We start from the raw sequence: 17,660 nt of genomic DNA, 5'->3' as shown, positions 1-17,660 counted from the left end.
GGAAATTTCTAAAACAAATATTTTGAGTCTAATTTTGAGACTAATGAAAGATATGGCTCTTCAATGGTTGTCATGTGTCCCCGAAGACCATTCTACCCAATATTTATAATCACCGTCTAGCAAAATTGTTCTCAACATTTTTTCTCTACCTCTGACACTTTTAAGAGCAATATAACAGTGGCACATTAAAGTAATAATTTCCATGTTGGTAACATGGGAAGGATATCTATTTGACTTTACAGGAGATATGTGTATGGTTTGAGAAAAGTCTCCATAAAATGGCCAGTCGTCATTTCAGAACATAAACATACATGTCTGTATGTACATTCAGTCCTTCTACTATTTGGTGCTCACAGTAAGAGTAAGCACAAAAGAGGGAGGGTAGATGTGTGTGTGCACACACACATCTACCCAAATATGCAAAACATATATTAAGACTGAAATTTCCAGAAACATTTTTATTATTGGCGTATATTTCTACAGACTTTTCTTATCTTCCTGCAATTTTGCCTTCTTTCTTTATTATTTCCTCAGCACTTATTTATGAATTTGGTGAAGAGATCTCTACATGTAAATTTCCTTAAGGATACATTTTTATTTAACACAACTCCTTAAACTAAGTTGCTAAATAATAAATGTTTTAACGTTAACACTAGGTTTGAGTTTTCTGGGTTCTTACATGCATTTTATGATGGTAAAAGGTGGAGATGGAAAAATAGATGTATTTGGAAATAATCTCATTTTATTATAGATTGATTTAGCATGTTTTATTAAGGTTTACCAGAAAGTCCTGGAAGTCCAGGGGGTCCTGGGTTTCCAAAGCCTGGTTGACCTGTCAGAGTACAAAACAAAACAAAACAAAAACTCAAGTGGATAATACAAACTGAAACAAGACCAAATTATTTTTAGATCATTGAGGTTTTCATTAGGTGCAGCAATGTATATTATATGAAACATGCAGAAGACTTATTTCCAACATAGAACTACAATTCTAACATGAGAAAATGATCTAAACATATATTCTATTTCCGATGAATGTTAAATATATCTATATGCTTATAAGAAAAAAATACAAATGAAATATAGATTGCATAGTAAACCACAGAGAAATTTGCAAAGGCTAGGTAACTTCTTTTTGATATAAAAAATTAGACAAGAAAAGATATGGGGTTTTTTGTAAGAGGCAACTTGATCAAGATACATGAGCTAATAGTCTCAGGATGAAGAGGAAGACGGTAACTAGGAAAAGGGGAAAGTGTGTGGTAGCTTAGTAAGAAAGAAGATACAATTTCACTGTGGGTAATAAAAAGGCAAGTTAAATTCAACACGGAGAAAATTAGAAAAATAGGAAAAATGAAAAAATACAGCACCTGGTTCACCCTTCTGTCCAGCTGGTCCAGGAATACCATCTTGACCGGGTTTGCCTTTTTCGCCTGGAGGCCCTGGTTGCCCAGGACGACCTCCACCACCTAAAAAATTGAGTACAGCAGGTTACACCCAGTTTTCCAATTTCCAACTCCCTTTTACTTCCATATGCTCCCTTCTTTATCCAAAAGAAACAAGGTGCTTTTGAGACACTCCTTTGGATCACAAAATGTTATAAAAATATGAAGGAGGATAATGAAAATAAGGAATAGTCATTCAGCATCTAAAACCTTTCAGTTCTTCATTTTAATATAGTTTCAGAATATCTAAGAGAGTAAGGTGCGAAGGGTGGTGGGGAGAATTATAGGCCTCATATGGGGACAAGAGAAGTTATTTACTTTAGAAATCAATAAACAAACTTACTACAGCCTGCCATTCTAAAAAAATCAAAGCTTCTATTCTAGGACACTTGAATTAACTCTCCCTGGAAAAAGTAGGCCTAGAAAATAAGGTCACATATGATCATTTTAAGTCCTTTTTTTTTTTTTTTGAGGGTCTTGCTTTGTCACCCAGGCTGGAGTGCAGTGGCACGATCTCGGCTCACTGCAACTTCCACCCCTTGGGTTCAAGCACTTCTCGTGCCTTAACCTCCGAAGTAGCTGGGATTACAGGAGCCCATCCCCATGCTCAGCTAATATTTTGTATTTTTAATAGAAATGGCGTATCACCATGTTGACCAAGCTAGTCTCGAGCTCCTGACCTCAAGTGATCCTCCCACCTCGGCCTCCCAAAATGTTGGGATTACAGGCGTGAGCCACTGTGCCCAGCCAATTTTAAGCACTTTTTATTAAAAGTTATTCATTCTGTACCTCACATGCAGTGTTAAGTGAATGAACACTATATTTCCTTGTGTTGAAAATGTTCACAGCGGAACATGATTTGACTTTCCCAAACTTAATATGATAAACATTAGTTTTATAAAACAGCAAACTGTTATTTTTCATGCTTACCTACAGGACCAGGTTCTCCTGGAAGGCCGGGGTTCCCAGGAGGGCCACTAATACCTTTTGGTCCAGGAGGGCCTGGGGTTCCTAGAGTAAAGAGCTCAATTTAAAAATGAAAGAAAAACTGCATTGCTTTAAGAGCTACAATTCAAACTTACAATTTATAGTGCTAGCATAGAAACAGTGAAGAACAAAAAGAAACCCAAAAGATGCTGGTGTTTGTTGGCTATTTTTAATAATAATTTTATGTTTTTAACCATTTATCCTGAAGTTGGCATTATTATATATTCATAAACATAAAAATAACTACCACCATATTATACTGGTAGGATTTGTAGGACTCCATTATATGAATATACCATAATTTTAAAAATCCATTCCTCTTGCTGGACTTTTGGTTTATTGACAGGTTTTAGTTATTACAAATATCCACTTTCCTATTTATAAAAACCTGTTTTATTTCCAGCTTTCATCTATTATAAATAAAGCTGCTATGAGTATTTCTGCACAGGTCTTTTTGTAGACCACTGCCTTAATTTATCTTAGGTATATAACAAGAAGTGGAATTGCTGGGTCAAAAAGTAGGTATATGTTGTGTTTTATTTAAAAACTGCCAAACCATTTCACACTCAGAACAATGTGTGGAAATTCCAATTGTTCCAGATCCTTGCACAACCTTTGTGATGATATCAGTTGCTGTAATAACAGACATTCTGGTGGGTATATGGAGCTACCTCATTGTGGTTTTAATTTGCATTTCTCTGATGGCTAACGACATCGATCACCTTTTCATGTGATTATTGGCCACTTGTATATCTTCTTTCGTGAAGTATCTATTCAAAGTTTTCTCCATTTTTCAAAATTGGATAATACATCTTGTTATTATTGAGTTATTGAAGTTTTTTACATATCCTAGATATCAGTAATTTGTCAGGTATGTTTTGCAAATATTTTCTCCTTGTCTGTGGCTTTCCTATTCATTTTCCTAGCGGTGTTTTCTGATAAAAGTAGTTTAAAAATTTAAATGTAATCTATCAATTTTTTTCTTTTACAGTTACTGCTTTTTGTATCCTAAGAAAATCTGCCTATGCCAAGTCACGGAAATATCTATCTATGTTTTCCTCTAAAAGCATTATGGTTTTAGCTTTTATGTTCAGACTAAGATCTAATTAAAAACATTTTTTTTCTGTATGATGTAATGTATGAATTAAGTTTTGTTTTTTCCCCATACGAATATCTAGATGTTTCAGGGCCATTTGTTAAAAAGAATTTGCTTTCTCTAAAAAATTTATTTGATACCTTTATCAAAAGTCAATTTATTGTATATTAGTCTTTTTTATCCTCCATATTCTGTTTCGTTGATCTATTTCTCAATCCTTATCAAGTACCACACATTTTTTTTCTTTTTGTAATGGAGTCTCACTCTGTTGCCCAGGCTGGATTGCGGTGGCGCGATCACGGCTCACTGCAACCTCCACCTCCCGGGTTCAAGCGATTCTCTTGCCTCAGCCTCCCGAGTAGCTAGGAATACAGGTGCATGCCACCATGCCCAGCTAATTTCTGTAATTTTAGTAGAGACAGGGTTTCACCATATTGGCCAGGCCAGTCTCAAACTCCTGACCTCGTGATCTGCCCGCCTCAGCCTCACAAAGTGCTGGGATTACAGGGGTGAGCCACTGTGCCCGGCCTCGTTTTCAATATTGTTTTGGATAGTCTATGTCCCTTTTATTTCCATACACATTTTAGAATCCATTTGTCAACTGTTACCAAATAAAGGTTGTTGGGTTAAACTGGAATCACTTTGAATCTATGAATGACTTTAGAGGCAACTGGCATCTTTTTTTTTTTATTTTAAGTTCTGGGGTACGTGTGCAGGATGTGCAGGTTTGTTACACAGGTAAACGTGTGTCATGGTGGTTTGCTGTACCTATCAAACCATCACCTAAGAATTAAGCCCAGCATGCCTTAGCTATTTTTCCTGATGCTCTCCATCCCCCTGACCCAAACACCCTGCTCCACAGGCCACAGTGTGTGTTGTTCCCCTTCCTGTGTCCATGTATTCTCATTGCTCAGCTCCCACATGTCAGTGAGAACATGCAGTGCTTGGTTTTCTGTTCCTGAATTAGTTTACTAAGGATAATGGCTTCCAAACAATTTTGATCTTCCATTCCATAAGTATGATCTATCTCTTCATTTATTTTGGTATTTAAAAGTCTAACATAGCAGGTTTTATAGTTTTCAGTGAATATACCATGCAAATATTTTCTTAAATTTACCCCTAAACACTTCTGAGGCGAGCCAAGATAGAATAAGCCCACTACAGCCTCTTTTTCTCACTGATTATAATTTAAAACTTGACAGAATACAAAAAGCAACTATTCAAAGACCCTAAAATAAATACTAACAAGCATATTTAGGAGGGAAGTAAAAACTTAAATAATGACCAAAAGGATAGTGCATTAGTTTTCTCTTGCTATGTAACAAATTACCACAAAGTTAATGACTTAAAACAATACCCATTTATTATCTCACCATTTCTGTAGGTAATATTCTGGGCACAGCTGAGCTGGATTCTCTCCTTAGCAATGTTACTATGGCTATGATATCACTAGGTGATAAAAGCCTTGTAGTATAGTTTGAAGTTAGGTAGCGTGATGCAACCAGCTTTGTTCTTTTTGCTTAGGATTGTCTTGGCAATGCGGGCTCTTTATTGGTTCCATATGAAATTTAAAGCAGTTTTTTCTAATTCTGCGAAGAAAGTCAGTGGTAGCTTGATGGGAATACCATTGAATCTATAAATTACTTTGGGCAGTATGGCCATTTTCATGATATTGATTCTTTCTATCCATGAGCATGGAATGTTTTCCATTTGTTTGTGTCCTTATTTCCTTGAGGAATGGTTTGTAGTTCCCTTTGAAGAAGTCCTTGACATCCCTTGTAAGTTGTATTCCTAGGTATTTTATTCTCTTTGTAGCAATTGTGAATGGGAGTTCACTCATAATTTGGCTCTCTGTTTGTCTATTATTGGTGTATAGGAATGCTTGTGATTTTTGCACACTGATTTTGTATCCTGAGACTTTGCTGAAGTTGCTTACCAGCTTTAAGGAGATTGGTTTTTTACTAAATAACCAGGGGCCAGAAATCTTGGGGTGGAGATGGTAGAATTCTGTCTACTATGTAACTCAATAACAAGTGAAAGCACAATGGAAATGTTTTCTAATGAATGACAGCTAAGACAATTTGTTGCCAACAGACTTCACTATAAGAAACACTAAATGAGAACATGCGGTGTTGATTTTTTGTCCTTGCGATAGTTTGCTGAGAATGATGGTTTCCAGTTTCATCCATGTCCCTACAAAGGACATGAACTCATCATTTTTTATGGCTGCATAGTATTCCATGGTGAATATGTGCCACATTTTCTTAATCCAGTCTATCGGTGGGAATTGAACAATGAGAACACATGGACACAGGAAGGGGAACATCACACACTGGGGACTGTTGTGGGGTGGGGGGAGGGGGGAGGGATAGCATTAGGAGATATACCTAATGCTAACTGACCAGTTAATGGGTGCAGCACACCAACATGGCACATGTATACATATGTAACAAACCTGCACATTGTGCACATGTACCCTAAAACTTAAAGTATAATAATAATAAACTTAAAAAAAAGAAATACTAAATGAAATTTTTTAAATAAAATTACCCCAGAAAACCCACACATTAACAATAAAGCCCGTATGCCAAGTCCAAGGGATACACGTAAGACAAAGGGCATTGGAAATAGCCCTGCTATAACAAAATCTAAAACTCCATCACTGCAGGATCAAGTTGATACCAGGAATTGAACTGCCAGGTAGAACAATATTCAGCATTCTTCAAGAAATTTAATAGAATCCAGAATCTTTATACCATACTATCCACATCATTTAGTATACAATAAAAATTAGCAGATTGGAAGAAACTTGAATATGTGGTGCTTATTCAAGAAAAACAAAACTACCAATAGAAATAGACACATGGTTATCTGAAAATTTGGAATAAGCTGAAAAGATCTTTAAAATAGCTATAATAAATATGTTAAAGAATCTATAGGCAAACATGTATATAATGAGTAAAAAATAGGGAATTTCTGGAAAAATATGATAACTCTTAAAAGAACCAAATGGAAATTAAAATTTTTGTGGCGATTAACAGAATATTGAACACATCAAAAAATCAGTAAATTTGAAGGCAGTGAATAAAAACCATCCAAATTAAACTCAGAGAGAATAAAAATTGAAAACATACCTAGACCCTCAGTGACCTGTGATACAGTATCAAGTGATCTAATATGCACTCCAAAAGAAGAGGAGAAAATACGACAGAAGAAATACAGTTATGTGTCACTTAACAACTGGGTATGTTTTAAGAAATGAGTTGTTGGGTGATTTTGTCATCGTGTGAACATATAAAGTGTATTTACACAAACTTAGATGGTATGGCCTACTATACATTTAGGCCATATAGCAGAGCCTATTGCTCCCAAGCTACAAACCTACATAGCATGTAACTGTACTGCATCCTGTAGGCAATTATAGCACAATGGTAAGTATTTGTATAACTAAACCTAGAAAAGGTACAGTAAAAATACATTATAAATGTGATACAATGTTACTATGGCTATGACATCACTTGGTGATAGGAAATTTTCAGTTCCATGATAATCATATGAGACCACCACCATATACGTGGTTTGTTGTTGACCAAAATGTCGTTATGTGACACACGACTATATATGAGGAAAAGATAGCTGAGATTTTCCAAAGTTATTAAAAAATAACAACCCTACAGATCCAGGAATATCAATGAATAGAGGGCAAAATAAATACAACCATAACTAACCACAACAAAAAGAAACTATTGAAAACCAATTACAGAGAGAAAATCTCAAATACATCCAGAGAAAAACCAGACATAATATAAAGGAGCAAAATATTAAAAATAATTGATGTGTTATTATCAGGAAAAATGGAGACCAAAAGACAGTGGAAGAAATATTTAAAGTGCTGAAAGCAACAAATATCAAAAAGGGATTTCTATATCCAGTGAAAAATTTATTTAAAATGGAACTAAAACAAAGACATTTGCAGATAAATTAACGGTGAGAGAATTCGTCACCAGCAAAATCATTTTACAATAAATGACGGTGGAAGAACGTCAGGCTTTAGGGAATGATACCAACTAGAAGTCTGCTGCACAGGAGGGTAGAACAGTAGAAATGTAAATATGTTGGTAAATATGAAAATTGGTTTTGTTTCTCATGCTAAATTCTTTAGAAGAGGCTGTTTAAAGCAATAGTAATAGCAATTAATTGTAAAATTTATTACCTATATAATAATCATCTGAAATATATAAACACAATCACACAAAAGAACATTATATGTAAATAAAATTACACTGTTGTAAGAATCTTACATTATATGTGAAGTCACATAATATTAATTTAATGCAGAATGTGGTAAATTACGAGTGCACACTGAATTCTTTGGAGCAATCATTTAAAAATAGTAGAAAGAGGGAGAGCTTAAAAGCCAATAGAGGAGATAGAATGGAATACCACAGCATATCTGATGAACCCAAACAGAACAGGAAACCAGGGACAAAGGAGGAGCATAAAACAAATAGCAATGTGGAAGACTAAAATCCAAACATAACAATATACATTAAATATAAATCGACTAAACACTCCAAATAAACGGGAAAGATTGTTGGACTCGAAAAGAAGCAAGATATGAATGCATTTTATTCCTAAAAAACATATTTTAAATGTACAGACAGGTAAAAATAAAAATTATATAGAAAAAGTTTTACTGTACTAAGTATAAAGAATCTGATGTATCTATACTGATATCAGACAAAGAAAAATCCAAAGAAAAGAGTATTATGAAAATAAAGAGGGTCTTTACATAATGATAAAAAGGTCAACTCTTCAAGAAGACATACGTTTTCTGAATTTATATATACCTAATAAAAATATCTCAAAAGACATACAGCAAAAAATTGACAGAGAGAAAAGGAGAAATAGAAAACTCTACAATCATAATGGAAATTTTAACACCTACCTCTCAGTAATTGATAAAACAATTAGGCAAGAAGTTGGTAAGAATACACAAGATTTTAACAACCCTACCAACAAACCTGACCTAATGGACATTTATAATGCAATACACAAATTGCAGAATACAAATTATTTTCAAGGGTACAAGGAAAATTCACCCAGATAAACCCTAAATTTGGCCATATGATAAGTCTCAATAAGTATTAATAGTTAAATCATACAAAATATGTATTCTGGCCACAACAGAATCAAATTAAAAATCAATAACATAAAGATATCTGGGAAGCCCCCAAATATTTGTAAGTTGAGCAACACAATTCTAAATAATCTATGGAGAAAAACAGAAATCAACAGGAAAATTAGAAAATATCTTAAACCGAATGATTAAAGGAAAAATGCAAAAGAACAAAATTTCTGGGATATGGTTTGAGCACTCATTAGATGGAAATTTAAGTTTTTAAATACATCTATTAGAAAAGACAAAGCTGAAAAATCTATGATTTAAGCTTCCAGGTAAAGAAGCTAGAAAAAGAACAGCAAGATTAAATCCATAGAAGGTAGAAGGTAGGAAATAATACAGATATAAGCAGAAATCAATGGAATAGAAAACAAATGGTAGAGAAAATCACTTACGAAAGTTAATTTTTAACAATTAATAAAGCTTAATGAATGCCTTGGAGGCTTGATCAAAATAAATAAAATTACTTATATCAAAACATTATTAAAATGCAGACTTCAGTACACATTCTGCAGAAATTAAAGGGACAAAACAAGGATATTATCAACAACTTTCTGCCAATGAATTTGACAATTTAGATGAAATGGTCAATTTCCTTGAAAAACACAATGTATTTAAACTGACATAAAAATAAATCATCTGAATAGTAATATAACTGTTAAAGACTTTTAATCTGTAATTTAAAAAGGTTTCTACAAAGAAAACTACAGATCCGGATTCCTTAACTGGTGAATTCTATGAAACATTTAAAGAAAAAATAGAGAAAGAGGGAATACTTCCCAGCTCATGAGGCCAGCAAATCCCTATACTAAAACATTGACAAGGACACTATGAGAAAAGAAAATCGTAGGCCAATCTCTCTCATGGCCATGTATAATTTTTTAAAAAACAGCAAATCCAGTCCAACAATACTTAAAGATAATGTGTACAGTATGACCATCTTGGAGTTTATCCCAAGAATACAGGGTTATTTTTACATAAAATATCAATCAGTGTAATTCATTATATCAAGAGTAAAGGAGAAAAAGCAATTATCATCTCTGTAGATTCAGAAAAAGAATTTGATAAAACTCGCATCCATTCTTTATAAAAATTCCCATTATAGTATGAATAGAAAGGGATTTCCTTAATTTAGTAAAATATATGTGCCAAAACCCTGGCACTAACATTACATTTAATGGAAAAATAGCAATCATTGTCCCTCTGAGTTTAGAAAAAAGATAATGATGTTGACTATAACCACTTCTATTAAACACTGCACTACAGGTCCTAACTGGTGCAATTAAGCATGAAAAAGAAATAAAAGGTATAAAGAAATGAAAAAGAAGAAATAAAAATATCTAAGGTGATATTTTATAAAACAAAAAATTATACAAACTCAGAATTTTAAAAAGTGAAATTGGCAATTTTCTCATATATTATTTCAATATTCCTAAGTCAATTATTTCCATATACTTCCAAGAAACAACTGGAAGATGAACTGGGAAAAGCAATATGATTTAAATGTCACCAGAAAGCATCAAATTTCCAGAGATAAATTTAATAAAATATGTTCAAGATTTACAAAACAAAAAGTGCAGCATATTGTTAAATCAAACTCAATACCTACATAAATGGAGAGATAACATGTTCATCTCATTGGAAGGTTGAATACTGTCAAAATATCAATTCTCCTCTACCTTACCTAGAGAGTTATTGCAAACTTAAAAATCCCTACAGATACTTTAAATGGAAATTGATAAACTGATTTCCCCTACAAAAAAATTAGAATAGCCAAGACAAGCTTTAAAAAACTGAAACAAATTTCTAGTACTGACCCACCATTTTTCAAGGCTTAATATAAATTTACAGTAATTCAGTGTTGTGTTAAAGCAGCAATAGAAAATAAACCATTGGAACAGTACACAGAGTCTGGAAATAGCCTACCACATGTACAGTCATTTGGCTTTCTTACAAAGGTGTGACTGTAATTTATTGGATGCGTTTAGGTTCTTTAAAAAAAAAATAGTGTAGGGAGCAATTGGATAACTGTGCTGGAAAAAAAATGAACCTTGACCCCTACCTCACACTGTAAAAATATTTTTATTTGAGATAGCTCATAAGCCAAATATGAAAGTTTAAACATGAAACATGTTATAAAAATAAGAAGATTATTTCCATAACCTCAAATAGACAAATATTTATTGAATTGGATAAAAAAAATCACTATTCATGAAAGGAAAGATTTATACACTGGATTTTATTAAAATTAACAACTTTTGTTCATTACACAACAGCATTAGGAAAGGCAAATCTGAGGCACAGAGAATAGATTTGCAATGTATGTATCTGACAAAGGACTCATATCTTGAGTATATAAAGAACTACTCTGAATCTATTTGAAAAAGGACAGACAATTCAATAAAAAATGAACAAAAGTACTTAAGAAGAAACTTCAAAAAGATGCTATCCAAATGGCCAATAGTATAATAAAAAGATGATTAATACTATTATTCATTAGGAATATGTAAATTCAAACCTCAATTAGATGCTTCTACATACTCATCAAAACAGATAAAATTAAGACCGACACTGCCCAGTGATGGTGAGGACATGGGCAATTGGAGAACTGGACATTTCATACATGGCTGTTGAAACTAATTTACAAACCACGTTGGAAAACTGTTTGGCAGCATCTACTAAAGTTCAATGTACACCTACCCTGTGATTCAGTATTTCTACTACTAAGTTTTTGTCTAAGAGAAATCAATGTATATGTTTATCAAAAGATAATGTAAAAGAATGTTAATAGCATTTTTAAAAATAATAGTCCCAAACTGGAAACAACCCAAAAGTCCATCAACAGGGGAATGTGTAATTGACTGTGGTACATTCTTCAATGTAATATTGCATAGCAATGATAAAGAACAAACTACTGACACGTGTAACAAAATAAATGAATCTTTTACACATAATGATGACTGAAAAAAGCCAGATACAAGGATCACTGTATGATTTCATTTATATGAATTTCAATAACATGCAAAATTAACTGATGGTAATGGAAGTCATAGTAGTGGTCACCTCGGGGTTGGGGGGCGTAGGGGCATGGGTAAACTTCATGGGATGAAGAAACTATTTTATATCTTGATACATATGGTCAATTCAAAGACATATATGTACTTAGGTAAAAACTCATCTATAGTCTTAAGTGTACTTTACTACATGTATGCTTCACTTCAATAAAAAGGAAAGGTTCATTCATCCATGCCACTGTGTAATTCAAAAAACAAGCAAAAAATAAATTCAACCCTAAACAAGCAGGTACTATAATAATCTAGTTCAGGCTACATAATTGACTATAGTGCTAATCTCTTACTTGAATGACTCAATCCTTGCCATTTGAAGGAACTGTATGATTGTTCTACCAACCGCTACCAGCGGTGTGCCTGGGCATACCTTTCTAAGATAATCAGCTGCAGGCAGAGGCTTGGAAGTATATATTATCACCTACAAAAATAGCAAGGCTTCTTAAGTGATTTGTGGCTAGCAGTCAAAGATTGAAAAATGCTCCACCAAACAGTCTCTCTGTCCACAGGATATTGTCCTGCTGAGTCAGTAATATTCATTCTCATTTTATACAGAAATAAATTTGGGCAAAGAAAAGGTAAAGAGATAGTTTGAGATTATGTTGCTAGTCAGTATCTGATTGGGAAATAAAATATAAGTCTGCCAAATAAGAAGCTGCTCTGTGATACTGGTTGGAGTAGATAAGGAAGGAAAGAAGGAAGCATTTAAGAGAAGAAATTTTACCTGGGAATCCAGGAAGGCCTGGTTGTCCTTTTGCTCCAGGGGTTCCTGGTAATCCGGGCAAACCAGGATCTCCCACAGAACCTTTGATACCAGGGTTCCCTGGGTATCCAGGCAGACCAGGCTCACCCTGAAAACACGAATAAAAAGATAATACTGAAGTCTCTACACGACTTAGATTGTATAAGAACATAACATTATTTATAGAGCTTTTATTATATGTCAGGCACTCCAGTAAGTACTTGATGTAAATTGCTTCATTTAATCATCACAACAGTTCTGTGAGTTAGGCTTCATTATCTCCATTTATAAATGAGAAAACTGAATCTTGAGAAGCCAAGTGCCTAAGGTTTGTGTAAGTGGCAGAACTGGGATTTGAACCAGACTACAATCAGCTATGTAGTCAATCAGACTACATAGCCCATACTATTCTCACAGTATGTAGATGTATTATTCTCATTAATCCTTAACAACCCTATTAGAAAGATACTGTTATTATTCCTATGTTATAGTGATGGAGCTAGTAAGTGATGAAATCCGAATTTGGATTCAAACAGTCTGACTTCAGAACCTGTGTTTATCATTCCTACTGTGCCATAATGCAATTCATTGCTTCCAGTACACATGTCAACCAAAAGCTATAGTACGTTCTACTGAAAAAGGTGATTTTCACTGTAACATAAGGAAGTCTATCAATTCTTCAGTGGGCATCTAAAATCCCACTTCTGGCTGAGTGTTGTGGCTGTAGCACTTTGGGAAGCCAAGGCTGGAGGATTGCTTGAGCCCAGGAGTTTAAGACCAGCCTGGGCAACAAAGGGAGACTCTGTCTCTACAAAAAATAAAAAAGATCAGCTGGGCGTAGTGGTGCATGCCTGTAGTCCCAGCTACTCAGGAGGCTGAGGTGGGAGGATGGCTTCAGCCTATGAGGTCAAGGCTATATTGAGCCGTGATCATGCCACTACAGGCCAGCCTGGATGACAGAGGGAGCCCTGCCTCTTAACAAGAAAAGAAAAATCCTACTTCTTCCATGAAGCATTCCTGGGCAAAGAGAGTTTACCCCAAGAGGTTAGGGTAGGTTCTTACTCTGTCATGTCTACAATGGCTTCATATATGCAAGTCTTAACTCCTTAATTACATTGAAAGTTTATTTTGGGTAAGAGATAATTCACATATGTATAACCGTTTTTGCTCAATGAATATTTGCATTAAGGTTTTTTCCAATAGAGCCTTAGAAGAATTCATACCCACTTTCACAATTAAAACAAGTTTTTCTCAATAACAATGGCAACATATACCTTAACACTAAATCTCTACTGCAGGGCTTACTGCTCTGCGCATGAAGATCAGGACCTTTACAATAAGGTGCTAGTGTTCAACATCACCTACTGAATACTTCCTTCCTCACTTAGTACATACACTTGCAGGTGAGTAAGATCTATTTGTGACTCATGTTTCTGCATTATGGTAATAGCTCTTTAAACTAAAGTCTCTTTTTCCTTACATCCTATTATTTAAAAAAATTAAGAATCTTGGGCTGGGAATATATACATTTTTTCTGAACCTTGTAAATCAAATATCTAGTTCATTTTGAGGCACATAATAGGTATACAATTAAATTTTGGATTGAATTGGTCCCATCTTAGGTGTTTACATGGGAAACCTTTGAATAAACTATCATGATTCTTTTTGTTATTCATGAAAAAATTAAATGTATATACCAAAATAAAAAACAAGAAAAAAATTCCAATATTCTGCTAGTGGTAAATCTGAAAGGCAGAAGGCAAACTCTGGATTATTTATGATACTAAAGTACATTAAATTCTAAAAGTACAGAAATTCTTCCTTATCCATGGTTTTGCTATCCATGGTTTCAGTCACCTGTGTTCTGAAAATATTGAAAATTCCAGAAATAAATAATTTATGTTTTTAATTGCACGCCATTTTGAGTAGCATGATAAAATGTCATGTTGTCCCATTCCATCCCTCTCGAAACCTGAACTACTCCTTTCCCCAGCATATCCATGCTATAAACACTACCTGTCTATGAGTCACTTAGTAGCTGTCTCTGTTACCAGATGGAAAAAAAACCACACAGTATATAAAAGGTTAGGTAATATCCACAGGTTCAGGCATCCAACGGGGGGTCTTGGAATGTATCCCCCTTGGTAAGGGGGGACTACTGTAAGCCCAGTCTCTAAGTTCAGCCAGCACTTGCCCTCAATACCGTTTCTGTAATCACTCTTATGGCCCTACTCCTTCAAACCAAGTACCTTTTAAAAATAAAGTAAATATTTTATTAGGGCTTCTGAAAAAAACACTGAAATTTGCTAGCTTAAGCTTTATCTAGCCTTTTATTATTCACACACAAACTCATTGAAAACAATGAGTTTCAAAAAAGGAAAGCAAGAAGAGATAAAGAAGACAGTGCTCAGAAAATCTACAAACTGGACACAAATCACTCTGAGAAAGGAAAATTCAAATCTATTTGCACTTCTAGGTAGAAGCGATTTGAATGACTCGGACACACAGCTGCAAATATCTACATCTGTTCTAATGTCAAGCTTTGATATAATTCTGAAAATGAAATATCTCATACCTAATAAGTCACATTTACCATTGTGAAACTATCTAATGACTATAGTAACACTGAAAGACAAGCCTGAAATTGGAACTGCTTTCAAGGTCACTGTATTGTATCACGTAGAAAAAGGAGTCAATTTGATATCTTCTTTGTTGTTAAGATTCAAATTGTAATGTAATGGTATTTGGATCATAGCCAATCTCTACTATGTCCTAGTAATAGCATCTTCTCCTCCATTCCATACTATAACCTAAAATTCAGAATAAACTTACAGGCTTGCCCCATTTTACAGAACAGAAGACATCTATCGGTAAAAAAGCTAATCACTTTTGTTCTTGCATTCCACTGTAAAACTAGAGAAGCATTGCCACTGGGGGGAAAAAAGACAACAAAAGGAAAATATTTGAGGAGAAAGAGTAAACATCATATCTTGCTTTATGCAAGAATAATATTACAAGAGTAGTCCATCAGTTGGAAGTTGTGGTTCCCACATAATTGTTAATGTTTTTACAACCTTATCTGTATTTGGAGATTAAAGACCATGAACAAAACCATAAATAGGTTCTATTTTAGACCCAGAATATTAACAGAGGGAAATTTAAAAGTGCATGCAGAGATACTTTTTTAAAGCTTTATTAATTTATATATAAAACTGCACATAATGCATACATACTTATGAGTTTGGATATATGCATATACCCATGATACCATAAGCACAATCAAAGTACTACACATATCCATCACCTCCAAAAATTTCTTCATGTTCTTGTGTCGGGGGGTTGTGGTAAGAGCACTTAACATGAAATCTATCCTCTTAACATATTTTAAGGTGAAAAATACTGTACTCTCAACTGTAGGCACCATATTGTATAACAGATCTGTAAAACTTACTCATCTTGCATAACTGAAGCTTTATATCCATTGAGCAACCATTAATATTTTAATTATCTAGAAAAGGAATTATACAATAAGACCTTCAAATTTGCATGTTATTTAGCTCTTCCCAGTAGTGAAATGTTAAGCTAACAGTAACAAACTGATAAATAATGGCTCAAGGCTGCCTGAGCAGGCCAAAGCCACCACATGAAATTCAATAGTAGTATGTCTAAGGTAATGATGAACTTAGAGAAAAAGAATATGAACTAAACTTAAAAGATAATGAGCTCTATACTACCCTTTACCATGCAAGATAGGCATAATAGCAAATTGCTCCAAACATCAGCTCAATGAGCCTACAAGTGGCTCAAAATACTAAAGAAATATTAAAGAAAAAATATGATTCATAAATCATGCTATTCCATACTAGCACAGCATGTGTAGTTCTAGTAATCACAGCACATACAATTACTTAAAATGTGCCCAAAGTTAATTGTGAGGAAAGTCACACCCATTTGTTCATCAAATCTCAGGATTCTAGAACTAAAAACATCCTAAAATAAAGATAGTAATTTAAAGACAACTAAAAACATTACATGTTATTAGCAGAAACTTTGTAGATTTTCTATAATGTGCATTGTTTTAAAATAACTTTATTGAGATATAATTTATATACCATACAATTCATCCACTTAAAGTGTACAATTCAATGTTTTCAGTATCTTCATAGGATTGTACAACCATCATCACAATCTAATTTTAGAAAATTTTCCATTTCCCCCTAAAAGAAACTGTACACATTAGCAGTCATTTCTCATTCTCACTCCCTCCAAGCCCTAGCGAAACCTAATCTGCCTTCTCTTTGTACAGATTTGCCTATTCTGGACATTTCATATAAATGAAATCATATGATATGTGGCTATTTTGTGCCTTGCTTATTTCACTTAGCATAATGTTTTCAAGGTTCATCCATTTTACACCATGTATCAGTACATCATTTTTTAAAATTGTCAAATGATATTCCAGTGTATGGGATAGCACACTTTGGTTTTTGTTTGTTTTTTTATTTTTCCATAAGTTATTGGGGTACAGGTGGTAGTTGGTTACATGAGTAAGTTCTTTAGTGGTGATTTGTGAGATTTTGGTGCACCCATCACCCGAGCAGTATACACTGTGCCGTATTTGCAGTCTTTTATCCCTTGCCCCCCTCCCACCCTTCCCCACAAGTCCCAAAGTCCCTTGTATCATTCTTATGCCTTTGCGTCCTCATAGCTTAGCTCCCACATATCAGGGAGAGCATACAATGTTCGGTTTTCCATTCCTGAGTTACTTCACTTAGAATAATAGTCTCCAATGTCATCCGGGTCGCTGCAAATGCCATTAATTTATTCCTTTTAATGGCCGAGTAGAATTCCATTGTATATATGTATATATACCACAGCTTATCAGTTCTTTGATTGATGGGCATTTGGGTTGGTTCCATAATTTTGCAATTGCAAATTGTGTTGCTATAAACATGCGTGTGCAATTATCTTTTTTTTGTATAATGACTTATTTTCCTCTGAGTAGATACCCAGTAGTGGGATTGCTGGATCAAATGGTAGTTCTACTTTTAGTTCTTTAAGGAATCTCCACACTGTTTTCCAGAGTAGCTGTACTAGTTTACATTCCCACCAGCAGTGTAGAAGTGTTCCCTGATCACCG

At 34.2% G+C, this 17,660-nt stretch overlaps 1 protein-coding gene across 1 annotated transcript in view; it reads right to left on the bottom strand.

The window, feature by feature from the left end:
* The window catches only part of COL4A5 (collagen type IV alpha 5 chain), a 258,069-nt gene that overhangs the window by 29,560 nt on the left and 210,849 nt on the right, over positions 1-17,660 (bottom strand). The window contains exons 37-40 of the mRNA XM_034949958.2: positions 12,503-12,629; positions 2,376-2,456; positions 1,371-1,469; positions 782-832 (exon numbers count right to left, since the gene is read on the bottom strand). Of these exons, the coding sequence (XP_034805849.1) occupies positions 782-832; positions 1,371-1,469; positions 2,376-2,456; positions 12,503-12,629 (358 nt within the window). The remainder of the gene's footprint in view (positions 1-781; positions 833-1,370; positions 1,470-2,375; positions 2,457-12,502; positions 12,630-17,660) is intronic.

The sequence above is a fragment of the Pan paniscus genome, chromosome X, assembly GCF_029289425.2.
Source record: "Pan paniscus chromosome X, NHGRI_mPanPan1-v2.0_pri, whole genome shotgun sequence".
Taxonomy (NCBI): domain Eukaryota; kingdom Metazoa; phylum Chordata; class Mammalia; order Primates; family Hominidae; genus Pan; species Pan paniscus.
This window is presented reverse-complemented; position numbering and strand designations above follow the sequence as displayed.